The following is a 26,860-nucleotide window of genomic DNA, read 5'->3' as shown; positions in this document are numbered from 1 at the left end:
GACAAAGGATTAGTATCAAGGACATGCAATAATTATTTAAATCTGTAAGAAAAAGTTGATGGAGTAGATAAGTACATAATGGATATTACAGGCAGTTCACAGAAGAGGAAACCCGGATAGCCAATAAACACAAATTTTTTCAAACTCACAAGTAATTAGAGATATACATGTTAAATCACAGTGGCTTCATTAGTTCAGATCCATAAGATTAGCAAGTAATTGTGATTTCTGATAGTACTGTTGTGTCTAGTTGTGGAGCGATGGGAACATACTGCAGGTGGAAATGTAAATTGGTGCACTTTGGAGAGTAGTGTGACATGACTAAAGTTGACTTCCACACATTTCTTCCACTCAGCAGTTCCACTCCTTGGTATGTATACTCTGGAAAAGTTCACACGTATGTACAAAGGGACATGCATGGGACTGTACATTGCAGTATTGTTTGCCATTGAGTAAATTTGGAAATAACCTAAATAACTATTAGAATTCTGAAAAAGAAATTTCACACTTTGAAAATTCACACTTTGGAATACTGTATAGCAGTTAAAATGATTGAACTAGAACTGTGTGTATCAATATCTTAGATGTAATGTTGAGTGAAATCAAGTGAAGAAAGATTCACTATATTGGGGGGGGGTGCCTTAGTGGCTCAGTTGGTTAAGCATCTGACTCTTGATTTTGGCTCAGGTCATAATCTCTTGGTTTGTGAGTTTGAGCCCTACATCAGGCTCTGTGTTGACAGGGCAGAGCCTGCTTAGGATTCTCTCTTTCCCTTTCTCTCTGCCCCTCTCCCCTGCATCACCCCCCCCCCCCCCAATAAAAAAGAAAGATACACTATAGTGTATAATGTTTAAAGTGCTACATAATATTTTTTATTTAGGTATACATTACTAGTAAAACTGCAAAGCTATGCATGGTAAAAACTCCTTTTGGGAGTGTTCACCTATGAGAAAGAAGAGAGGAAGGAATGTGATTGGGTGGGCTGCACATAAGATCTCCTGTATTTTTGAGATGTTTTATTCCTCAGGCTGGGTGGTAGTCACCTGGTTGTTCATTATGTATTTTGTTTATATAGTTTTGTATGTATGAAATATTTTATGTTTGAAAAAGTAATTAGCAATTGTAGGGACTGTTTGGCACAGAGGAAAAAAAGCACACTGTTGAATTAAATTATATTGCCACATATATATAGGGCCTTGGCAAAAAGAAGCTGGTTACACTTTAAACAATTTGGGATGGTTTTGTTTAGTGTAGCTGTGAAATAGGTCTTGGGTTACTATTTCAGTAAGACATTGGAAAATATTGTCTTTACCTAGGTGCCGTACCCATATCTCTGCAGATGAAAAAGCTGCTGAAAGGAGTCGAAAGGTATTTACAGTATGTTTAATGACAATTATCTAATAAAATTGATAACATTTGTAATTAGGGTTTAAAATAACGTTAGTTATATTAGCTATGACTTTTTTCATGGCAATTTTTTACCAGTGAGTTAATAAAATCTGTTTCTTTTTCTTAATGAAATTAAAGTATTAAAATGCTTCCTCCCCTTTTAATTTTCTACTACTCCCAGATGATAGAATATTCTAGAACAATTAAAATGGTTATGGAGTTGATGAAAATTGATGTGCTTACTTGAAAACGAATCCTATACTCTTAATTCTCTGTGTGATGTGAAAAAAAACCTGGCAATTTTTCTTGTTGAGATTCATGATTTTCAGTATCCTAAAAAATTATTCTCTGAAATGATGGGTAGCAATTCATGGAGCCATTAAATTTGGAACCTCCTTTGATTTTCTTAGATGTCATTATACCATAATTAATCAAGGGGTTTTTTTCTTTATCCGTACTAACATTATGAATGAAACAGAGTTTGATTATTTAAACCATTTTCCAGTTGTTACTCTGCCTTTTTGATTTAAGTGGTAAAAACAATTCTGGAGATTGGGTTGAGGTGGAAAGTGGTATTTAAGTCGATTTTCAGAAACCACTGGGTGATTAGTCTCGGTTTGTTTGGGGGGGGATACATAAATTACATTATTGTAATAATTTTGCATGTATTACTATATTGTATTTTTTCATTCATCCTAAAATATTTTCAGGTGTAAGAATTTTCATTATAGCTTGTATTCACAAGCCATTGTTTATACCCTAATTATTATTACATGTAAATCATTTGTAGTGTTTTGCTATATGTAAACTCGATTTTAATTTTCTATCTTGTATCTTTTTATTTTCCCATACTATATAATGCACAAGGAGTTTGACTTTAGAGAGACAATGATTTTATATAAGAGTTTTGGGGTACTATCTGGATTGTGATAAAGGCCAACGGTGTCAAAAAAAAAAAGGGTAATTAGAGACATCAGAAGGGGAAAAACAAAACCAAGAAACTGTAGAAGACTGGAAATGTCATTATTACTCGCTTTGAGTAGTAGTCACATTGTCTTAATATGGTAGCCACTGTTAATAATTTTTTTCAAACTTCTATAATCTGTGAACAAAGTATGGAAGACTTGCAGTTTTGAAAAAATGTGTAAGTAGAAATGACAAATTGGAAGGTGAAAGAGAAGAGAAATAGAGGGAAGAAGACATGTAAGGATATGAGTGCTTGATATCCTCGTTTTACAAAGAGACACTGTTGATGAGAAGTTGAGATAGAATTATACTCAAGTTACAAAGGGATCAAGAGAAGAATTAGAATTAATGATACATCTATATTAGGAAGATGGGATTGCAAGAGGTGGGACAGTGGCGTGAGCTAAATCTTGTGCATAGCAGAGAGTAGATAGATAGCATTGAAAATTAGAAAGTATAAGCTTGGGGCACCTGGGTGGCTCGGTTAACCGTCCAACTTTGGCTCAGGTCATGATCTCATGGCTCATGAGTTTGAGCCTCACGTCAGGCTCTGTGCTGACAGCTTGGGTCCTGGAGCCTGCTTCGGATTCTGTGTCTGTGTCTCTCTCTCTGCTCCTCCCCACTAATGCTCTGTCTGTCTCTTTCTCTCTCTCTCTCTCTCTCTCTCTCTCTCAAAAATAAATAAACATTGGGGCGCCTGGGTGGCTCAGTCGGTTGAGCGTCCGACTTCAGTTCAGGTCACGATCTCACGGACCATGAGTTCGAGCCCCGCGTCGGGCTCTGGACTGATGGCTCAGAGCCTGGAGCCTGCTTCCAGTTCTGTGTCTCCCTCTCTCTCTGCCCCTCCCCCGTTCATGCTCTGTCTCTCTCTGTCTCAAAAATAAATAAACGTTAAAAAAAAAAAAAAAAAGAAAAAAAATAAATAAACATTAAAAAAAAAAGAATAACCTTATCTTGTTTCTTACATAGAGTATAGATTTAGGAACTAGAAAAAGCCTAAAAGAAACAGAAAGTTGTTGTTTTTAAGGATCCAGATACATGTATAGGGCACAGTTGGTTTTCATTATAAGCTCTTCAAATATTTATATTTAAAACCCTATATGCGTCTGTTCTTTTCAGTGATAAGTAACTTGTAAAAGTGAAGTAGAATAAATAGGAGAAAGAAGTCTAAGGCATACTGAGGGTCAAGAAAGACTTTGCTGAAAAATGCAAAGTTTGACTTTTAAATGTTAAGTTTTGGAGGATAGGGTGGGAGGAATGGGTGCAAGCCACCATCTGTCTGTGTAATGGCAAAGTGGTGTGAGATTGCATAGTGTGTTTTGGAAACTTCTCGCACTTTGGAATGGTTGGAGAGAAAGGTGGTTTAAGAAGAATGATAGTTGATCCGTCACCAAATTGTAAACGATCTTAAAGCTTTTAAGAAAAATATTTTAAACCTGTTTTCCATCAGTTAAGATTCTATTGAAATTTTTATGTAATTTGTGTCATGAAAAAAAGTTTTAATAATAAATTACTTGCATAAGCTTTTTTTTAGATTCCCTCGCCTCGTTTTCTTCCTCATTTGAGAACAATTGAAATTTGAGCTGAAAAGTGATTTACACTGTTGCAGTTAGATTTGCAGCAGGATAGACTTATAGTAAGATGACCAATATTGAAAGGTTGTTAACAATAGTCCAGACAGAAGATGGTGGGTATCTGGTATGGAACAGAGCCATTTAGGATGGAAGAAGAGGGCAGGTACAAATGAAAGATAATCAGGTGGCTATCTTTTGTTTGCATAGGCTCCACCAATTCCTCTAAAACTGAAGCCTGATTACTGGAGTGAAAAACTACAGAAAGAAGCAGAAGCTTTTGCTTATTATCGCCGGACACACACTGCCAATGAGCGTCGCCGGCGTGGTGAAATGAGGGATCTCTTTGAGAAATTGAAGATTACATTGGGATTGCTTCATTCTTCTAAGGTTTCCAAAAGTCTCATTCTCACTAGGGTAAGTGTTCTCTATAAATGACCGACGAACGAGAATTTGACTAAGAGAATCTTCTAGAGCTACTATGAGAGAGAGAATCATCACCCTAAGAGGGAGATTGAAGTAGAGCTTGTATTTAACATTTGAATGTGGACTAGTGAACTCCCAGCAAATCCTGTAAGGGGAAGAACCCTTAAGCTGCTGAGTCAAAGTAGTTTTTTATTGGAAGTCAAGTTCTTAATCGGCAGGCAGAACTATCTTTACTTCAGATTAAGTCAGAAACTCTAGTTGACTCTAGAGTTGAATCTCTTTTGGTGTTCTCCATAGCACTAGAACAGTTTAAGAGCACAATGTAAGTGATATTTTAACATAGTTTTTAACAATTGCCATCCATTTTAAAAGAAAATCTGAAATATCTAAGGTAATTTCATTTAAATTGCTTTTGAGTAGAAGTTGGAGGAGTATAAGGCAAACATTCATATTCCTGTAGAACACAGTTATTTCAGCCAGACTTTACTTAGACTAGGAGGTGATTTTATTTTTATTTTTTAAGATTTTTGACGTTTGTTTATTTTTGAGAGAGCGAGAGAGAGAGAGAGAGAGAGAGAGAGGGGCAGACTGCAAGCAGGGGAGGGGCAGAGAGAGAGGGAAAGACAGAATCAGAAGCAAGCTACAGGCTCTGAAACGTCAGCACAGAGTCCAATGCGGGGCTTGAACATGAGGTCATGATCTGAGCCAAAGTTAGACGCTTAATCGACTGAGCCACCCAGGCACCCATTAAGATTTTTTTTTTTTTTTAAAGTTTATTTGTTTTGAGAGTGAGGGAACAGGAGCGGGGTAGGGGGGACAGAGGGAGGGAGGGAGAGAGAGAGAGAGAAAGAGAGAAAGAAAGAAAAGAAAAGAAAAGAAAAGAAAAGAAAAGAAAAGAAAAAAGAAAATCCCAAGCAGGCTCTGTGCTGTGCTCCAATGTGGGGCTTGAACTCACGAACCTCAAGATCATGACCTAAGCTGAAATCAGGAGTCAGATGCTTACCTGACTGAGCCACCATGCACATGCCCTGTAGGAGGTGATTTTAAAGTTGATTATTAGGGGCGCCTGGGTGCCTCATTTGGTTGAGCATCCCACTTTGGCTCAGGTCATGATCTGGTTTGTGGGTTCGAGCCCTGCGTTGGACTCCTGGAGTCTGCTTTAGATTCTGTGTCTCCCTCTCTCTGCTCCTCCCCTGCTTGATTTCCCTCCCTCCCTCCCTCCCTCCCTCCCTCTCCCTCTCCCCCCCCTCCCTCTCCCCCTCCCTCCCCCTCCTTCTCCCTCTCCCCCTCCCCCTCCCCCTCCCCCTCCCATCTTTCAAAAATAAAATCTTAAAAGGAAAGTAAAGTTGATTAAAATCAAAGCAGAGTAAAATGTTTTATATCTCCTTGTAGTAGTAGAAATACCTGTGAACCACTCAGTGATGCTCTTTGGAAATAATCATGTTTCTTAGAAGAATAAGCCAGAAAACCTCCTGCAGTTTAACAGAGAAGTTTCCGAAGCATCAAGAATTGTTTCAAATGACATTATAAAGTTTTCTAAAATACTCGTCAAACTTTTTTCATTAAAGAAATTGAGTAGGCCTTACCTGTTCTTAGGAAAGAGCGAATCAATTTACATGACATTAATTTCTTGTTTGTAGGCATTCAGCGAAATTCAGGGACTAACAGATCAGGCAGACAAATTGATAGGACAGAAAAATCTCCTGACTCGAAAACGGAATATTTTGATACGGAAAGTATCATCTCTTTCAGGTGAGATATGTGAATGATCTCTGGTAAAGAATATAATATAACGTCTTTAGTGAGGAGTAATCCTTAGTAGACTTTTCAGATATTAGTTTATGGCTTGGTTCCCAGAGTTAACAGTAGAGTTACCTTTTGACTGGGTGAGGTGTTTCTTCTGGAATATAATCATTCTTGGTTTCCGTAATTTTGGGGAATATAGTTAAATCAACTGGATTTCAGTTGACCCTATTTCTCATTATGTGGGGTCATATAATGAGCCGTGTGATGGTTTATTCCTTATCAACCTATAGGTAAGACAGAAGAAGTGGTCCTGAAGAAGTTAGAGTATATTTATGCAAAACAACAAGCACTAGAGGCACAAAAAAGAAAAAAGAAGATGGGATCAGATGAGTTTGATGTGTCTGCCAGAACTAGCAAACAGCAGGAAGGATCTTCTGCATCATCTGTAGATGTTGGACAGATGTTTATAAATAACAGGAAGGGGAAACCTTTGATTCTTTCCAGAAAAAGAGACCAGGCCACAGGTAGGAGAGACATGTTTTGCTTTTCTTAATGTAGGTGAACATCAGTTTAATTCAGTGGACTGAGTCTTTTTTTGGCCATAATTTTAGATTTAATTAAATGAATTAAAGATGGGTTGTATAAAAAATATTAACCACATTAGATTTTAGTTTCTAACTTTATACATTCAAGTAAATCCTAAGAAGTTACCAGTTATGGTAACCTGTAAAACCTACTTTTGATAGCAGTCAGGTTATTCTAATGTTTCAGTGAGTATTTTTTTAAGTTGTCATCTTTTCAGACTTTAGTACGTAAACTCTTGATTTCCCCGTAATTCTGTTCACAAGTTGAGGAAGTTTGGGTCTTTATTTGTCATGCTGAAACTAATAAATTGGAATTTTAAAAAAAATCAATTTTGTTGAGTCAGGCTCCATTTTCATCAGATTGCCTATCATTTGCTGTTAAGGAGCAAAAGTAAATTGGTTTTAAGTTCTTGTTCTCTCCTATCTTGATTTTGGAAATGAGGCTATATTGATTTTATATTACTTGTTTATATTCTTAGAGAATAGTGTATCCTTTTTTACTCTTTGGGTGGCCCATTGTATCAACCAGGATATCTAAGAGAAAAGTTGTGATGGATACTAAAATATGAGTTAGTTTTAACATTGCAGATTCAAATGATGTTATTGCTACGAAAAGATTTTAATGATCATTTTGTCTAGTCCACCTCATTTCATAGATGGAAAAGCTAGAGGTTTGAGAGCTAGAAACTTAAAGTACTTTGTTAGAGGTGTATAAGGAAAGCAAGCCTGGGGATAGGATTTTGCATGCCTTTATCCTGATTCACTGTCAAGACTCTTGGGACCATTCTGTTGAAAAAGTGGTTCCTTAGCTCTTTTCCTCAACATAAGTTCTGTCCCTTAGGAGAATCCATAGACAGATAACCCATTACACAATGAAAAGTGGTCAAAAAATCAATTGCCAGTTGAGGCACCCTAACTAAATTTGAAATTTTACCCCTTGCCTTTTAAGTCAATGTGTGGTTTTAGGGATATTGCCTCGGCTTCTAGGCTATACTAGCATTAATTGCAGACCTTTTATCCTTAACAAATTTCTCATTTTCCTTACAGAAAATACCTCACCCTCTAACACTCCACACACCTCTGCCAACATCGTGATGACTCCGCAAGGGCAATTGCTCACCTTAAAAGGTCCTTTATTCTCAGGACCAGTGGTAACTGTTTCTCCTGCTCTCTTAGAAACAGATCTGAAGCCTCAAGCTGCCACCAGTGCTGTGGCTCAATCAGGTATGTTGTAAGTATTGTCCTCTATGGGTAGTAAAAAAGTTATCCCTGATATCTCACTGTGAGAGAGAAAGCCTTTGAATGTGTTCTGTAACGATAAGATCTCTTATGTTTGCATTTGCCTTGGAAAGAGATGACCCTCTTTTTAAATTTTTTTTTTTTTTAACGTTTATTTATTATTGAGAGACAGAGACAGAGCATGAGCAGGGAAAGGGCAGAGAGAGGAGGAGACACAGAATCCGAAGCAGGCTCCAGGCTCCGAGCTGTCAGCCTAGATAGAGCCCGACGCGGGGCTTGAACCCACGAACTGCGAGATCATGACCTGATCTGAAGTCGGACGCTTAATTGACTGAGCCACCCAGGCGCCCCTGACCCTCTTTTTAGAACATGTTTGGCTCTATTGATTTTTTTTTTTTTAAACATGGGATTGGGAACTCTTTCGTGATTTTTAGTTAATTCTGAGTAGGAAAAACACTGAAAATATTTGAAAGTAAAAGGAAGATGAGGAGTCATTGTTTAGTTTTTGGCATTGACAAATACTTATCAGTCTTACGTGGTATTCTGAGATGGTGCACTCCTAGGTTACCAGCCGGATTCAATTTGAGCATGACTCCCTTTTGGGGATAAGGAGTAGAGTTGGAAAGGAAGTCTCACTTTGATGATTTAGGTTTAAGGCACCTCAATTTCTGTTAAGGCAGAAGGGTATCTTTATCAGTACTAATATTGTTAAAGTCACTCTGGAGTGGTCATCTTTTCTTTTACAGTGCTGCCTCTAGGGCTTCATTTTTCCCTCAGAGTAGCAGTTAATTGGGTGAACAGAATCAAGATGCATGTCTGCTTCAGTATAAAGAATTAATCAGGGAGCTTTCCTATAAAATAATTAAATAAAACTTTTAATATCAAAGAATATTAAGCAGTCCTTTGGTTAGATTTTACCTATTTTCTTAGGTTGTTTTTTTTCCCCTTTTTTTCCTAATGTTTATTTTTGTGAGTGAGAGAGAGCACGAGTGGGGGAGGGGCAGGGAGAGAAAGAGGGAGACACAGAATCTGAAGGATGCTCCAGGCTCTGAGCTGTCAGCACAGAGCCCGATGCGGGGCTTGAACTCATGAACCACGAGATCATGACCTGAGCCGAAGCCAGACGCTTAACCCGCTGAGCCACCATGCGCCCCTACCTATTTTCTTGTTAAGCTAGGTCTCCATAATTTGAAGAACTAATAGTTCCTTTCATCTTTTTTGATAAAAGTAAACTGGTGAATTTTGACTACCAACTTTCTGAGAGATCTCAGGTCATTGGGTATGAATGAGAGAGGAATGCTTACTGCTGTAGAACTAAATGAATTTTTTTTCCCCCCCCCCAGAAAATGACGACTTATTTATGATGCCAAGAATTGTTAATGTGACATCATTGGCCACAGAGGGAGGTTTGGTAGATATGGGTGGCAGCAAATATCCTCATGAAGTTCCTGATGGCAAGCCACCTGACCACCTGAAAAGTACTGTCAGGAATGAAGATAACTCCTTTGAAGATTCGGGTAGAATCTCTTCCAGAGGCAGCCATAGAGATGGCAGAGTGGCACTGGGTCCAACACCAGTTTTTCTGGCAAATAAAGATTCTGGTTTTCCACAAATAGTTGATGTTTCCAGCATGCAAGAAGCACAAGAGTTCTTACCCAAAAAGATTGCTGGTGAAATGAGAGGTATTCAATATAAATGGAAAGAGTGTGAATCTAGACGGGAGAAACTGAAGCCAAAGGAGTCCACATTTCATAAATTGAAGATGAAAGATCTCAAAGACTCCAGTATAGAGATGGAACTGAGAAAGGTAGCATCAGCTATAGAGGAAGCAGCGCTGGATCCTGGCGAACTGCTAACTAATATGGAAGATGAGGATGATACTGATGAGACACTGACTTCTCTGCTCAATGAGATTGCCTTTCTTAATCAGCAACTAAATGATGACTCTGTTAGCCTGGCTGAACTGCCCAGCTCTATGGATACGGAGTTCCCAGGGGATGCTCGACGGGCTTTTATCAGTAAACTTCCTCCTGGGAACCGAGCGACTTTCCAGGTTGGCCACTTGGGAACTGGTTTGAAAGAGTTGCCTGATGTACAAGGGGAGAGTGACTCTGTCAGTCCTCTCCTCTTGCACTTGGAAGATGATGACTTTTCTGAGAATGAAAAACAACTTGCAGAACCAGCGTCTGAGCCAGATGTCCTTAAGATTGTTATCGACTCTGAGATAAAGGATTCCCTCCTTTCTCACAGGAAAGCCAGTGATGGAGGGAAGAGTACTTCTGGTGTCCCTGCAGAGCTTGAAAATGTGTCCTCACCTCCCATCCTACACATGAAGGCTGGCCTAGAGAACAACAGCACAGATACTTTGTGGAGGCCTATGCCAAAGTTAGCACCTCTAGGTTTAAAAGTAGCTAATCCTTCTAGTGATACAGATGGTCAGGGTCTCAAGGTGATGCCTTGTTTGGCACCTATAGCTGCCAAAGTTGGACACAAAATGAACTTAACAGGGAATGACCAGGAATGCCGGGAGAGCAAGGTGATGCCTACATTGGCACCTGTTGTGGCCAAATTGGGCAACTCTGGGGCCTCACCAAGTTCTGCAGGGAAATGAACTTTCCTGTCCTCAGGCAGAAGCCACGCTATGAGGGAAACCTCCTTTCTCTGTAGGCATCTGTTTATTTGTGTCATGGAACTGTGATCCTTGACTTTGATGCAGTGGATGATGGTAGAGAAAGGGGGGTAGGGTGCTGACCTCGGTATAAGAAATTACTACTATGAAATTCTGATCATGTTAAAATGTGTTACCTCACTTGTGGTGCTGGGTCTCCTCATCCTCTCTAAGAAGATGTGATCCATTACTGAACACGAGGTGCCCCTCTTACCCAAGGAATTCATAACAAGACTCTAGGTCCATAGTGGTTCCTAGTTCTTCCCTCCCAGAGAAAAAGCTGCTTGAGACTTTGCAGTTGTTATGGGCTGAGTTGTAGTGGATAGCTATTGTTTATGTGGCTTAAGTCTGAAATCCAAGGAATGTGATGCACTCGGGCAAAGGGATCCAGAAGAGAGTTTTTAGTTGGTGGTTCGAGTAGGGTGAGAGAGGATGGGTACCATGGAATACCAAAGTGAAATGCTTTGTGTCATTCAGCAAAATATTCTCTTCTGTCATATCCCAAGTAGCTTCCATTTCCTTATCTTTCAATCAGAATTACAAATCCAAGCCTTCTGGTAAAGTAGGAATGCTTTTAACTTTTATTACTGAGGTGATTATTTTCAGATGTTAAAATACTAGCTCTCCCTTACTGAATGTTGAAAAGACATTTCACGGTACCAGGGGTTTCTACCTGGGATACATATTTTGGAAGTAGGCATGGAGGGAGCCCTCCCCTTTTCACATATCACATCACTCAAGAGACAGCTAGAATGAAAAGCATTCCCTGCCCAGACCAGAGACCGCGGCCAAAAAAAAAAAAATTGTGGGGCTGGATATTTCCCAAATCACACCAGCCTCCTGGTGCTTGAAGGTTTCATTCACTTTTACCTGCACAGGATGTAAAGGAAAGAAAAGTCACAGTAGGCACTCTTTACCAGGGAAATGAGGCAGTATTTGAATCACAAGATATATTTTTTATTACCTGCTACCATGGATTCAATGATCTGTAGAGCTTTTTCACTCGTAAGCTGTCAGGGTATGGAGGACTGACAGCCTGTAAAGATAAAGATATTTATATTTTTGTATAGTTGTTTTCATAGATTTCTCAAAGGCTGAAGTTTTCAACCTAGAAGATGAGATTTGTATTGAGTATAGAAATGATGTTTCCTATCTAGTTTGTAAATAATCATGGTGCACTTGAGGGGTCTCTTAGAAACTCCTGGGGGCAAGAATCACTATTCTGAAAATGTATAGATTGGGATTTAGCTGCTGCATTTTGCCTTTCTTAAATAATTATATTTTGGAATGTAACCCCTGTTCTGTCTTCATTGACAGGATTTGCTTGTGTTGTGAAACACTAACACAAGAGCTTCCAGTGCCTGGGCTGTGCCTAGGTGATGCTGTTTCTTCTACATCCCCCTTGCCTTCTTTATGCCAAATCCCACTCAGCAGATCTTCAGATGTAGGTTGTTGAGGCCAGCTTTGGAATAGTTCTAGCCAGTGAATTAGTACTTCCATGGTTGGTTCCCTTTCTAGTAACTCTGGTAATTAGATTGAAAAGGGTGGAAAAATTTCCTCTGCAATTGCAGTGGGAGCAAATTCTTTGTTGTTATTGTGCTACTTGCCTTTCTAGACCTGCTCATCAGCATTCAACCTTCCCTCCTCTAAAAGTTACTGAAGAAGCTTGAAGTAGGTAATGAGTGCCCCTTAGCTTCTCATTATCCCTCCCACTATTTACCCAGCAGAGTTCATTCAATGCCTTAGCCAAGGAGTCCAGCACCTGTCTCCCCTGCTAATAATTGACCTTGGAGATCCTAGTATTTTAATCCAGGTATAGCAGTTTCCCATTATTAACTTGCTTGTCTCATCCTCACATTTCCTCCTGACTTCCCAAGGCTCTTGTTATGGCTTTTGAGGGTCAGCCAAGGAGAAGGCAAGTGAGTGAATAATCCTCAGGAAAAGAAGGACCATTCTGCTTCTGAACACTTTTCCCTTTTTAGAAGAAAGTAAAGAGGTAATAATCAGTTCTTCATGCAAAGATATTTGACTCTGTTCATGCAAAGATGGAAATGAGAGATGATTCCAGGTCTGCAAGAAGGCTGCAGATGTCCTTACAAACTCCCAGGATAATGGTGGTTTCAAGACCTCTTAGAACGAGTAAGTTGTGAAGGCTAATTTGAAGGAGGGCTCTATCTTCAGAACAGTCCGGCAGTCTTGACAGAAATCTCAAATCTCCAAAAACTCCTACCCTTTAACCTTACCCCAAGAGAAACTGATCTATGAAAATGACATGTGTGATTGTGAAAGATGTAGTTGAGTGAGAGGAGTTGAGGAACTGGGAGGATAGTGAGCTCTCACCCTAACACTATAAGAAGCATGATCTCAGTAGACCAATAATTCGCCTTTTTATACATCTGTAAATAAATGGAATGTTTTTAAGAATATAATTATGTCAGATTTAGCCTTTTCTTTTATATATTAAATATATATCTTTCCTTTTCTGCTTTTGAAAAATGACTATTTTTTTAGAAACGTAAGAACAGAAGTTTGGTGAGTGGAAGGCAGAATGTATAAACTTGAAATAAATCAGTTATAATAATGAAAGGAGGACTTGGTGTTGGGAGGTTTGTGCTGAGTTGGAGTAGAGAAATCTAATACCCGGAGTCATTTGAGAGAGGTACCACTGAAGTAATTTTATCATAGGAATTCCTTACTGTTTTCAAAGTTTCTGACCTGCCATTTGGAGAGATTTTTGCCAATCCTTGTAGCGTGTTTTACATGGAGACTTCAAAAATTTCCACAAATTGACAGCAAATGTTCGTCTCAAGAAGTTGTTCAACAGTGAGGAAAGACTAGCCTCATAATACCAATGTGTGCAAGGTAATATATCTGTTACCTTAGAGAATAACAGGACATAAACACAATCTCAGGGGCTAAGGACAGATGTTTTTAAAGCAAGATATATGTTAACTAGTATCACGATTTACGAAAGATTTTATTTATTAAAGGGGTCCTTTAGACGTTGCACTACTCTAAGATCACATGGTACAGTGTTTTGTGTTTTTTTTCTTCTAATTACAATGGTTTTAGATATTAAGAAGGAATGGGATCAGGTGAATTGAGAGGTAAATGCACTTTGCAGACGGGTCTGAAAAATGGTGATAACCCTTGTTCCTCATGCCCACATTAAAAAACAATGCATAGAGTAGGCTGCACATTTTCAGGTACTTCTGTAGAGAATGATGGATAACCAAGAATCTGAGTACATTTCTTGCACAAAATGGTTGATTTTGAAGAAAGTGGTTGTAAGGGCATCAGTACTTCATGTTACTGTTCTATTACCTCTAATGAAATTTTACATAAATATGAATGGCTGGAAACAGAGGAAATTAAAGCTGAGGTATACAAGACTCACTGCCATTTGGAGAAAAAAAAGATCAGTCAAAAATGCATTTTTGAAACTAAGAGGGAAATAATTTGATACATACAACTTTTAAGCTGAGGCATAACTGACTGAACTGCTCTGCAGAGATATACAACCATTGAGTAATAGTGTAATGGAGGCGTGTTTGGAGGGTGAGAAGGCTAAACCACAAAATGATTTGGGAATTTTGAGACAAATCTAAGCTCTACTAAATTCTTCTATCAATACAAACTCTGCTATTAGAAGAGATTTTGTTAAATATTTGAAAGCAGTCTTGGAAGCATTGTTTTGAGATCCATTCTGTTTCCAACTGCAAGCATCAATCTCAGCTGTCCGACAGTGCCTTGCATGTAAAGGTGCTCAATAAATAATTGAATTGATGAGCAAATGTTTACTCCAGCCTGTTAGTTTTCCAGGGTCTTATAATTGCACCTTTTTGCATGTTAAGCCTAAGGTGAATTTTAAAATCTGATCTAATGAGCATAGTGCAAAACAGACAATTGTATACATCCATTCCCAGACAGAATTTTAAAATCTGACAACCATGTATGTTTAGGACACACACAAGCAGAATAAAAAGTGAAATAGTGAATGGATGGTGAAATACTTAATATAAGGGTCAACTGCATTTGGAGGGTGGGTTGGGAATTATTTGGAGAAAAGGGAAGAATGGTTTTATTCACACTGGACTTGGGACTGCTATTTTCTGAGGAATTAATTAAGCATGGGAACAGTCTAGATCCTATTCCCATATTGTCTATTCAGAAGCTGCAGGGTACCTAGACAATAAATGTACTAAATGGTGAAGAATTGATAATATGTGGTTTTGGCCTTAGACCGGGAGTACCCAGATTCTAGACTTAGAATATCTCATTACACTGTTCTCAGTTTTATCACCTTGGTCATTTTAGACAATGAAATTAGCTTGGATTTGCCTCTACAACTTGAGCTTCAGATGAGAGTAATTTGGGGGACATTTTCTCTAAGGGGGTAAACCAGGGTACCTTTGGACAGGAAATGACCAATGACACTTTGTAAGCCCATTCACCTGGCCACAAGTGGTAAGTGAGAAAACCAATAGTGGACACAAAAATTGGTCCACAAAAATTGGAGAGAATTAGGGAGACTCTTGAGTGTGGAGGCAGCAGTTGGTGGGGCATGTAGCACACAAGTAAGGACAGCAGGTGGCACTATTTATTAGTGTTACATTGGCTGCTACCCCCTCGGAGGTAAAAGTAGCAAGAAATTTAAAGAACCAACTCCCCATTTAATACTCTTGGTGGCTGACGCTTGCTTCTTCAGATTTGAGAAGTAAATGTGAAAATCCCATTTTGTGTGTAGTGGAAGGGTAGGAAACCTCATGCCATCTAGGTGCTTTTCCTGATTTTTGTTTCAACTTGTGAGCTTTGCAGATCTCATTTTTAAGTACATGGCTACCATACACACAAGCGCATACCTCTGCCAAATGGCTATACAAGGAATGGGTTTAGGGGTTCTAATCCTTTTGCTGACATGTCATCTCCCCTAGGGGTTCCAAAGATTTGGATAGGGTGAGACATATCCATGTACGGTTTCTCTGGGGCCCAAGTCTTTTGGCTCACATTAACCTTTCCATAGGTAATTTCTTGAAGTAGCAATGAGGCCAAAAGGCTTCTAGGAAATAAACTCAGGTTGAGACACCTATGGAATAATATGAGTGTTTCTGTGCGCGCGCCACTCCGCACCCCCAGGATGAGCTCGAAAAAATATATCACTAAATATAGCGCCAACAAGCTTGACCGTGACCTCGCCAAAGCAACAGTACTAGGGAAAAGGAGCAAATCTTGACATGAACAAATAAAAGATCTGGAGCAAGAAAGTCTGTTAACTCCAGGTGAGAGAGCGTGGTGAGACATTGGAGCCTAAAGGAAACGTTATTTCACAGGCACATTCACTTGTCTCTCCCTTCCCTCGCACACCTGAAGCTCAGTTCATGGCTGTCATCTCCCGCCCCCTTTTCTATCATGGCCAATCAGATTGCCCAGTTCAAAACACTTCTTAGCGATCTTAAGAGCTATTCAGGAGTCATTTGCACGCAGGTCTACGCGCCGGGAAGGCGGTGAGCAGAAACGATTCTAACCGCTTTAAATCCCAGCACTTGGGGTCGATGGGAGCAGACCCTTAAAGCTGTACCTCAATCTTATAATTTTGAGCAAGGAGTTGGTTTTGGCTAAGGTCTCTCGGGCTTCTCAAATGCCAACCGCAGCACCGTGGGGGCGTGGTTAATGTCTTGTTGGGACTCAGGGAAGTGCAGTTCTCTGGAGGACGAGGCCTGATAATACCATAAAAGGCTGGTTGTCTCACTTCTGAAGGCACGTTCGTTGACCTTCCTTTAGGAGCGATACCCGCGATTGCCCTGTGCGGAACCCTTAGTTCTCGAGTCTTGTCTCTGCTTCCTAGCTTCATTGGCTCCGCCTCCATAAGCCTTACTGGTCCACTCTCAGAACGCCCTCCTGGATACAGACCGCACCCCCTCGCCTCGACTCCGCCTCACCAGCCCGTAGCTTGGCCCAGGCGGTAGTTCGCGTTTTGAGCCGTTCGTGCCACCATAGCTGCTGCTGCTGCTGCCGCCGCGGAGCTGAAATCGCCGAGCGCGATGCCTGAGGGCGCTGTGAGCGGGGTGGCCCCCGCGCCCTGGGGCTGGTGAGGCTGGGCCCGAGCGGGGGCGCTGGCGAGTAGCTGGGGCTGCTGAGGGAAGTGAAAGAGAAGGGTCCAGTCTCCTGCGGAGGGCCAAGGGTCGGGGTGGGGGAGGGAGGCTCCCGTGGCAGAACCGGTTGCCGGGCCACAGCGAGCCCCGCAGCGCCGAGTGTCCCCACGGCCGCCAGCTCAGGTGTCCAAAGCCCCCGGCGGGACTCCTTAGTGGCCTAGGGGACCTCCTTCTTTAGACACCGCAGTTGCCATGGGAACAGTTGGGCATTAACGGGGACCAGACCAACCACCAGCCCTGCTAGGGCCAATCCCATCCCTCCGGCTAAACGCCTTTGGCAGGCGTGGGCCTGGCATTTCTTTGCAGCTCAGGCTTGCCCCCCCCCCCACCCCCCCTTTTTCATGGGTTTGTCCTTCAGATGTAACAAACAGCGCGGTGCTAGAAGGCAGCTATGAGAAAGAGGGAGAGGGTAATACCTAGAGATAATAGCTGCAGACACGACTAGGCAGAAGGTAAGGTGGCCTCTGCCATCTCAGGTCAGTGGGAGGGCATACTGGAAGGACCTGTGGAGTGGGAAGGCAGTGCTGCTTTTGAGACAAGTCCCAAGATTGGGCCAGGAACTGTCCCCTGGGGCTCCTCATCATGATGGCTGTGGAAGGGTCAACCATTACCAGCCGGATCAAGAACCTACTTCGATCCCCATCCATCAAATTACGCAGGAGTAAGGCAGGAAACCGGCGAGAAGACCTCAGCTCCAAGGTGAGTCCTGGTATTGGGAGGCACTCCTTTCCAAGCCTCCCCTCCTCTGCTCCATGTTCCTCTTTTGCCTTCCTCTTTCTTAGGAAAGAGGAGAACTAGAAGCTCCTGTTGGCTCTAAAGGAGCAAGTGTGCCCATTTCTGCCCCTTAAGAAAACAATGATTTGGTTTTAGGTTAAAGGAAGCAGCAGTGGGCATGGTGAGATTTCTCCATGAAGACGAATAGGAGGAAGGCAAGCTGGATTCAGTTGTGGCCTCACTACAAACTAAGTCTGTGCTTGGGGAAGCCAGTTCATAATTGATGACTCCGTTTCCCTTCTTGGAAGAGAGTAGTGGGACCACATATCCTGTGAAGGGCTGAGTTGTGACTAATGTAGCTGCAGGTGTTAGTGTCACAGCTGAGGTTATGCACGACAGGAGTAGCAGAATGAACACCTAGTTTGAGGAATTGATTTGGTAAATGCGTTTGCCTGGGGTCAAAACAAATTTATTTGCCTTTTCTAGAAACCTAAATTAATTTAACTGGAGCCTCTTGGCTTCTTAGGAATGATAACATGCAAGGAGCCCGGTATCTACCAGTAAAACAGACCTCCTGGTTTGTCCTTGAACATTGCCTATCTCATTCGCTCTCTGCCAAGAGCCACATCCCACCCTGCTGCAGAAGTTCCTCAGAGGCCTAGTCCCTTTCCATCCCCTCACTTGTCTGAGTATTGGCTTTATGCTTTCTTCAACTTTGTTGAGCCTCCACAACTTTGGGAATACAAAAGTAGACTCAATTCATTTAATCCCTAAAAGAATCTGGGACTTTGTTCCCACAGGATCAGATTAGACTTTTGTGTCATATTAGCAGCCTATAAACACAGTAGCCTTGTGTGGTGCAGGATTGCTACAGGGAGAGGCATTTGAGACAGCAGCATTTTACTGCCTTGCCTGTATCTCTTCAGAGATGAATAAAGCCAGTGAGAAATGATTTAGAGTGCTAATGTACAACATGGCAGGATTGTGGGAGGACTTAGTTCAGATCTCTATCCTTTAGCAGAACCTTACTTGGATTTGGTCAAAGGGAGAACAGCTTTCCTGTATGTTTCAGCAGGATGTTTCAATTCAGTTGAAATTGGCTATAAGGTTCCACCGCAGTGGAGATAGTGACCTATATTAGGAGTCTAATAGGAGTTCATTGTTCGTATTCTGCAGAGGTAGGAGTAGGTGCCTGGAACTTAGACACTGTCTTAGATTTGACAGTGTTCACTCACTTACTATGTTGGATCATTCTTAGTGCTGCAAGTGCTCTTATTCTTGGCTGATAACTTGACAGTGACTACCACTATTAGAGCAATCTTCTCATATCTTTTGACCTCTTTTTCTGGCCAAGAGTGGTATAGGTAGTAGAAATGTATGATGGGAGTTTATTCTTCAGTGTTAATACTTACTATAATTCTGGTCTGGAATCCAGAAGGTACTGTCACCATTCTTTAAAACTTCCCGTATCACTCATCACTAATGCATTCAACAAATGCTTATTGTGTGCCTGTTATGTGTGGAATCAGTGATGAGTAAAATATGCTGGCCATCAAAGAGCTTGTGGCTAGGGGCACCTGCGTGGCTCAGTACTTAAGGGACCCTTGGTCTCAGCTTAGGTCTTGATCTCAGGGTTGTGAGTTCAAGCCTTGTGTTGGGCTCTGCCCTGGGCGGGAAGCCTACTTAAAAAAATAATAATTCTAGGGGCGCCTGGGTGGCTTGGTCGGTTAAGTGTCCGACTTCGGCGCAGGTCATGATCTCAAGGTCCATGGGTTCGAGCCCCGCGTCGGGCTCTGTGCTGACAGCTCAGAGCCTGGAGCCTGTTTTAGATTCTGTGTCTCCCTCTCTGCTCCTCCCCTGTTCATGCTCTGTCTCTCTCTGTCTCAAAAATAAATAAACGTTAAAAAAAATTTAAAAAAAATAATTCTAAGAGCTTGTGGCTAGTCAGACAAACAAACAAATAATTACAACATGGCATGTTGAGTGCTTGTCTTAGAAGTAGGCCTAGAGGTGTTAAGGGCAGCACAGGGGAGGGATCAGCTTAGGGCAATTAGGAAAGACTTCAGAGAGCTTGGGATGCTTGAACTGTGAGTCCTGAGGCAAGAGAGGAGGAGAAACTCTCTAGGAAGACAGTGAAAAAGAGAATCCTTGTGGCATCACCATTAAACATCCCTGTTTCAAATAGGAATTCAGTGTTTCCGACTGCTTTAAATGGCTTTGTTTGTCCTAGAGCTGTGAATGAGGGGAATACTTAGCTGAAGTTGAATGACTCTTGAATAGTCTTGACAGCAAGAGGGCTTATGTCTCTTTTTTAGCACCCAAAAGTATTTGCTGTCTTTGTGTGCCTAGGACCCTACAGATGCCTGATCACCCCCCACTCCTTATTGAAGACTCTACCTAAGATGACTCTAAAAGCCTGCCCTGTAGCAGTCCATCTAGGATCTGAGGTATAAAGCTTAGTGAGCTGCTCTAATGTGTGTTGGCTGTGGGTAATCATGGTAGCAGTCAGAAAGCTTGTGATTCACAGATAACTAACTCTGAAATAAAATTTGAAGACCAGAAGACATAGGCCTTTGAGGATGGTTGTAGGGGGCAAAGAAGGTGACAGAGGGCCTTTATGGAGCTCTTACCTCAGATAGCCTGCTGCTTTGAGTCATATTGTTCCTCCTGTCTAAAGTAGCCTTTTCACCAAATTCTCCACTTACTTTTAGATCCAACTCTATATTTACTGGAGCCATAGAGCCTTCTCTGATTAGCCCCGTACCTTGGGACCAATCTCTAATTGTTCTTTTATGTATGTCTTCATTTCCTTCCTTCTTTCTTTCTTTCTTTCTTTCTTTCTTTCTTTCTTTCTTTTTTTGTGAAATTTTAAAATATTTATTTATTTTTGAGAGAGAGGGAGAAACAGAGCACAAGTGGGGGAGGGGCAGAGAGAGGGAGACACAGAATCTGAAGCAGGCTCCAGACTCTGAGCTGTCAGCACAGAGACCCAAGGCAGGGCTTGAGCCCATGAACCATGAGATCATGACCTGAGCTGAAGTTGGAGGCTTAACCAACTAAGTCACCCAGGCACCCCTGTATGTCTTTCTTTTTACTTTTTACTTTTTTTAATCTTTATTTATTTTTGAGAGAGAGAAAGACAGAGTGTGAGTGGGGGAAGAACAGAGAGAGAGGGAGACACAGAATCCCAAGCAGCCTCCAGACTCTGAACTGTCATCACAGAGCCTGACAGCGGGCCTCAAACTCATGAACTGCGAGCTCATGACATGAGCCAAAGTCAGACACTTAACCAACTGAGCCACCCAGGTGCCCTGTGTGTCTTTATTTCTTATGGTCAAGGGCCTTGCCTTTTATTTCTTTCACATCACAATACAGTGTAAGGTATGCAGTAAATACTAAATGAATAAATGAATGAAAAGAATAAATGAATGATGTCAAATATAGTGGGGATAAACGTGGAATTCCAGAAGAATAGGAAATAATTAGGAGCAGATTTGTGACCTCTTTAAAGAGAAATTGAAATTAGGAATAATGTTGAAAAAGAAGTAGAGATGTAGCCTATTTAGGAGTGAAGAGCCCAAGTGAGAAGGGGAAGTACATATATGCAGAAGGTAGTGCTCATGAAAGACTTTTTAATTCAGGAGAGACTTAGTTGAAAATATGGCTTAAATATGGTTAGAAGCTTGAAATGAAAGCCAGTAGAAATGGGGGTTGAGAGTATTGATTGAGAAATGGGTAATTGAGAGCTGGGATTTGTATTAAACTTTCTCTAAGGGAAGGAAGTCTCTGCACTGAGATAGAATTGGAGAAGAGTAATTTGAGGTTTTATGCCAGATCTGCTGAGTCTCGATGAAGTGTAACTCAAAGTTATCAGTTGTAAACACCTTTCAGCTTCAAATCCTGTACAGTTGTCAGTTCTGCCTTTCATCTCAGCTGAGGCTGTGTTTTCCTTCAGCATGTGTGTGCTCCGGGGAGCTAGCCCTCCCCCTCTTTTCTTCAAGCTTCCGGAAGATTTTTATGTGGAAGGAGCTGGGTCGTTTTTCTGTTTTAACAAAGGACAGAAATGGAATGAAGCCGAGCAGGCATGATTTCATTGAGGGATACAAAAGGATTGCCTGTGCTGGAGAGCCGTTAGATTTTGAAAAAGTAAGTGAAGAGGTTTTGAAATCCTCCTCCTCCTTAATAGCCATTTATCCAGTCTGGGGTATGTATTCTTCCTTTGAAAACAATGGGCAAGATGACTTGGAGCTTTCTTCTAGTTCTCTGTTTTTATGGATACAGCTCTAATGTTTTCTCTGTCTCATTTTCCCCCACAATTTGCTCATGTCTCATTGTATGGTGGAGCCTTTTCATATGTGGCTCTAAGAAGAGTTTGTGTAGGGGATTTTCATGGAAGAGAAAAAACTGGCAATAATCTAATTTTCGCTTTTGCTTAGTGTTTGAGTCCAGGTATTAGTACTGAAACTTTTTTTATTATTAAGTTTATTTATTTATTTTGAGAGAGATGGAGTGTAAGCCTGAGCGCAAGCATAAACGGGGGAGGGGCAGAGAGACAGGGAGGGAGAGAATCCCAAGCAGGCCCTATGCTGTCCATGCAGAGCCCAACGTGGGGCCTGATCTCATGATCCTGAAATCATGACCTGAAACAAAATCAAAAGTCAGACACTTAACTGACTGAGCCACCCAGGTGCCCCAGTCCTGAGACTCTTTAATCTGCCTCCTTGGTGGTGGGGAAGCATATTCATTTTCAAAGCATTCATGGATCAATGGTTCAAGCTTGATGGCTCTCGACTTAGGAGAGGAGACAGGACAGCAGTGAGATAGGATATTTGTGCAGCATTTCAAAAATGCATATTCCTGGGCCCCATCCTAGCTATATGGAATCAGAAGCTCTGGGAATAGAGTTTAGTGGTTGTGGATATATTAAGCTCCACCAGAAGTCCACTGCTGGGTTACGAACCCCTGGCTTAAGTGCTAGGACCCTGAAGTCTGTTGGCTTCATACCCAAGTCCTCATTGAGGCTTCTTGAGGGTATAGAAAGCTAGTCCATTAAGTATACTCTTTTCCTTGAATAGTTATCTCCACTGTGTCTTTTAGACGGATTGCTCTGTAAACTATTATGTCAGAGATAGATCTGAGAGAACTGCCCTGTTGTAGGGTCAGATATGAGGAACTGATAATTGCCTTACTAAGACAGATCAGCAGGAATTTCCTCTGTGGGCAGGAATAGGAAACTTTATGATAATATCCCTGAGTCCTGGCCAGTTTTTTATGTCACCATTCCACTACCCACTTCCCTTGGCACTCATAGGAACCCAGAGTTTTTAGTGTTTAATACACACTCCCTGGGCTCCCCACCTACAATTAGATGACAAAGGATAGAGGGCCCCTGTGGGCAGGAGCCCTGCCGCTCACCAGCCTTTGTGAATGACCTTGGGCAACTTCTTGCCGAGTCTTCTGTCACTGATATATTCCTCAAGTAAGGCTTGTAAAGTGTCTTGAGATCCTCAAAACAGGTGGCGTGCAATGAAAAGTGTGAGGTGTTCTCCTGGTTTTGTTCCTTTGATCTCCGCTTCATTTCTCCTTCCGGTGCCTGCAGCTGCCCTCAGCCTTCAAAGTGATTCTCACTGGAGAGAGAGAGGATTCTTCTCTCACCAGCCCAACTCTTCCTTTGCTGTCTAAAATAGCCCAGGCTGTAAGTTGTCTTGCAAAGCCTTCCCTCATCTACTTGGTCTCACTCATTTCAGAGTCTGACGGCACTGCTGCTTTCCAAGTTTCTTTTCCCCCCTCACTTGTAATTTAAGGCAGGTGTCCCCTGTTGGATCAGTTTGAGTCACTGTCTTATTTCCTGCCCATATTTTGAATGTCTTTGGGGCCATTGGGATTTCTCTGCCTTCACTTCTGTCTTCTCTTTGTCACCTGTGTGTTTTCATTTCTTGACTTGTGAGAAAATGTTGGTAGAAGTGAGCCATCAGCCTGACTTCTGTGACCTCTCTGTCAACCCACTGAATCTAAAGTTGGGCTTGTGGCTGTTATCACTGCCCCTTTGTTTGGAAGACAGTCCAGGGCTTGAAATTTGGGACTTTGTTTATTCAAACTAAGCCTCTCTGGGAACGTGGTCTGTTGCATTGTTGTTCTCAGAGTATCTGTTGGTTTTACTCTATGGGCTGACTGCAATGTTGGTAAGAAAACAAGCTACAGTGTTTTCAGTAGGATTTGTTGTATTATACATCACATTCCCACTGCTACAAGTTAAGTCTCTCCTCTGGGCTCCATTGTTTAATGCCGGACAAGGCCGGGTTTTCTGTCAGCTTCCTTTTACAGCACTTGTCAGTAGAGTTGTGTAGTGAGAGCCCACCTGCTTGGATGTTTGCTGAATCGAGTCCACATTGTAGGTTTTACCTTAACTTCTGTTACCTCTTAAAGAAAGCTCCGGTAGGGGAGGGCCAGAAATAAAGTGAGTATGACAGACACATTGGACACTGTGGATCTTTAGGGTTGGTATTTTTGAGTGTTCACATTTCCCACACCTTGGTTTCCTTCTTCCCAACAGTTATATCAGCAAGTCTGCAATGCTTCTTAATTGGCTATATCATTTTCCTCTTGTTTTGAAGGGCACTTACAGAAGACTGAGTTCACATCACAGGATGGGTATCTCCTCTTAGACTTCTAGGGAGTAAATTCCACCCCCTCTCATTTTATCACACAGAATGTTTGTAATGCTTCTCTGGTCTATAAAACAGTGGGTTTTTTTTAGACTAGATTTCTAAGTTTATATACTTTAATCTCTTCCTAAAACTGGAATGAAGCTGAAGATGGTTTCCCTTCCCTGCCCCTGCTTTCATAGCTGAGATTTAAATTTACTTAAGATCTTGGAACACTTAGTGAAACCACATGGCTGATTTTTTTTTTTTTTTTTCCACTGTGTCACATTCTCTTTTGGAGGAATCCTGAGAAGGGAGTTTCTTAGGTTCTCCTGGATTTGAACATTGCTTCTCATTCATGCTGAGTGCCCTACAATTTCTAACTTCCCATATGTCTCATCAGGCTTTGAGTTTGATATTCCTTTAGTGGTGCCTCTGCTCATTTCCCCATACACTCAGCTGACCCTGTTAAAGGTGCTGGCACTTCAAAAACAAAACACACTTTAAAAAATTATGAAGTATAGCAGATACAGGAAAGTTTGTGAGGTATTATAGTATAATATTGTATGTAATTCTAATATAGTCCCCCACGTAATCACCACCCAAAGCCAAGAAATGGAGCACTACCAAGGTGTTGGCAGTTTCTGAGGATGTGATGCTAACAGTGTCATCAAGGTAGGTGAGGGTGGAGATGAGGTTTATGTGTTATGTGGTTAATATGTTTTTTTTTTTTTAATATTTTTAACGTTTATTTTTGAGACAGAGAGAGACAGAGCATGAATGGGGGGCAGGGTCAGAGAGAGAGGGAGACACAGAATCCGAAGCAGGCTCCAGGTTCTGAGCTGTCAGCACAGAGCCTGATGCGGGGCTCGAACTCACGGACCGCGAGATCACGACCTGAGCCGAAGTCGGATGCTTAACCGACTGAGCCACCCAGGCACCCCTAATATAGTTTTTCCCCATCCATTATGAATTTGTGCTATTCAACATTCTCAGGCAGTGTGCTTACTGGAACCACTTTTTCCAACTTCTGTTGTCAGTGCTTCCTTTCCTTATCTTACTCTCCTAAAATCATACTAGAAATAATAATACTTGTAGTGGTAATAATGACTAACATTTATTGGCTTTTGCTGTGTATGTACTGTGCTAAGCATTCTACATATATTATCTCATTCATGTTTTACATCACCCTACAATAAACACTGTCACTGTCACCATTTTGTAGGTGAGGAAACTGATGCTAAGAGAGGTTAGGTGGGTAGCTGGTGGTTACATAGCCAGTAGGTGGAGGGACTAGGATTCAGACCTTGGCTATCCTAACTACAAAGCCTACCTTAATCTTTTTTTTTTTTTCTAAATTTCTTTCTTTATATTTTTTATGTTTTATTATTTTGAGAGAGAGAGAGCACATGTGCATGAGCGGGGGTGGGGTGGAGAGAGAGAGAGAGAGAGAGAGAGAGTGAGTGTCCGAAGCAGACTCCACTCTGCCAGCACCAAGCCCGATGTGGGGCTCGATCCTATAACTGTGAGACCATGACCTGAGCCAAAATCAAGAGTCGGATGCTCAACTGACCGAGTCACCCAGATGCCCAGCCCACACTTAATCTTGATTCTGTGCCTCTCCCAGGGAGTCTTCGTGTGCACAGTGTGACACTGAGCATATAAGTATGCCTAGTATTGCTATAGCCAAGAGTTGCACCCTGCGTTCAGCTTGGAAAAGGGCAGTACCTGAAAAAATACACGTTTCCCCCAACTTTCCCCATAAAAGTTGATATAATGAATTTCTCAGACTGTTGTGGAGTCATCACTTGGTAACCCTCCTTTATACCTCTACATCCTTGCTTTTCTTCTCACCCCAACCCCCGATTTCCACTCCTTGCCTTGTGGTACCATTAGGAACAGTTCAACTTGTGGTTCTGTGGGTACGTGAATGTCAAGTTGACAGGGTGCAGTTTAGTGGCATTAGATGACCTTAAGCTGAAAGTAGTTGCTGCTTCTCTCTGGGGTTGGAGCGAGGTGGGGGAGTGCAGTGGAGACCAACAGATGCCTTGCTTGTTTGGGTGTGTGGGATTCGTGGCCCTTGAACCTGTCTTGCCCTTAGTTGGCAGTTGATTGTGTAGCTCACACTCCTGATTACTTGCTAGTTCTACCTACCCCAAACCTCTCCTTTTTCTCTGTACTCCACCTCTTTGTTACTCCTGTGCCTGTCCCTACTCACAACTGATCGTATCTTTGAAGCTGTGGAGAATCGCTGAGTTGAAATGCCTATGTTCTATGGGGAAAAAAATGGATCTAAAAATGCCACGTGCCGGAGCCAACCTGGATGATGCCAAATGGAGTTCAGTGAACATGAAAAAGAGCAAAAATGAGGCCATTTGCCCACCTGACTCTGGTTGAAAGGCTCCAAGGTTGCTTAGTTCCTTGAGCAAGTGTCTTGCCTCACCTCATCTCAAATTTGTATTATTTTGATTTCTTTTCTCAAATAGGCAGTGATGATAACATCATGGGTAAAAAAGCACGGGATCTTAATACATGCTTTCCTGCAGCTGCCCCAGTTAGTCTGAGGAGAGGAAGCCCCAAGCCAGGTGGATTGGGTGGAGGGCAGCCCACAGGCAGTTTGTGATCATGGGGGAGGAGCTCAGAGCATGCTCAGAAACTCTGACCCTTGCCACCTCTCAACTGCTGCGTTGGAGAAAAGCAAGCAGCTGCTTGTCAGAACTAAGTATGCAACAGGCAGGCTGTGGGCCTCCCTCTGTTAGTT

General features: G+C 41.8%; 2 protein-coding genes and 1 long non-coding RNA gene across 21 annotated transcripts in view; 2 read left to right on the top strand and 1 right to left on the bottom strand.

Moving 5' to 3' along the window:
- MGA (MAX dimerization protein MGA) overlaps positions 1-13,175 on the top strand; it is a 167,899-nt gene extending 154,724 nt beyond the window's left edge. For 8 of the 12 annotated variants that reach the window (XM_042942329.1, XM_042942331.1, XM_042942335.1 and 5 more), the window contains 7 exons: positions 359-370; positions 1,317-1,368; positions 4,137-4,343; positions 5,993-6,104; positions 6,389-6,622; positions 7,730-7,906; positions 9,265-13,175. In XM_042942329.1, coding sequence (XP_042798263.1) covers positions 359-370; positions 1,317-1,368; positions 4,137-4,343; positions 5,993-6,104; positions 6,389-6,622; positions 7,730-7,906; positions 9,265-10,532 — 2,062 coding nt within the window. In that variant the 3' untranslated portion in view covers positions 10,533-13,175. The other 4 variants (XM_042942338.1, XM_042942334.1, XM_042942332.1 and 1 more) reach the window with 2 other exon arrangements.
- Positions 11,372-16,255, bottom strand: LOC122222159. Its single transcript, XR_006203630.1, has 3 exons — positions 16,168-16,255; positions 11,554-11,625; positions 11,372-11,459 (listed from the first exon to the last, which is right to left on the bottom strand). It is a non-coding gene; the product is annotated as an uncharacterized LOC122222159 (long non-coding RNA).
- MAPKBP1 (mitogen-activated protein kinase binding protein 1) overlaps positions 15,933-26,860 on the top strand; it is a 53,702-nt gene continuing 42,774 nt past the window's right edge. For 2 of the 8 annotated variants that reach the window (XM_042942345.1, XM_042942348.1), the window contains exon 1: positions 15,933-17,440. In XM_042942345.1, the coding sequence (XP_042798279.1) occupies positions 17,324-17,440 (117 nt within the window). In that variant the 5' untranslated portion in view covers positions 15,933-17,323. Of the gene's footprint in view, positions 17,441-19,804; positions 19,903-26,860 lie in introns of those variants that run through there. The other 6 variants (XM_042942347.1, XM_042942343.1, XM_042942342.1 and 3 more) reach the window with 5 other exon arrangements.

Source organism: Panthera leo, chromosome B3, assembly GCF_018350215.1.
Source record: "Panthera leo isolate Ple1 chromosome B3, P.leo_Ple1_pat1.1, whole genome shotgun sequence".
NCBI classification, from domain to species: domain Eukaryota; kingdom Metazoa; phylum Chordata; class Mammalia; order Carnivora; family Felidae; genus Panthera; species Panthera leo.
This window is presented reverse-complemented; position numbering and strand designations above follow the sequence as displayed.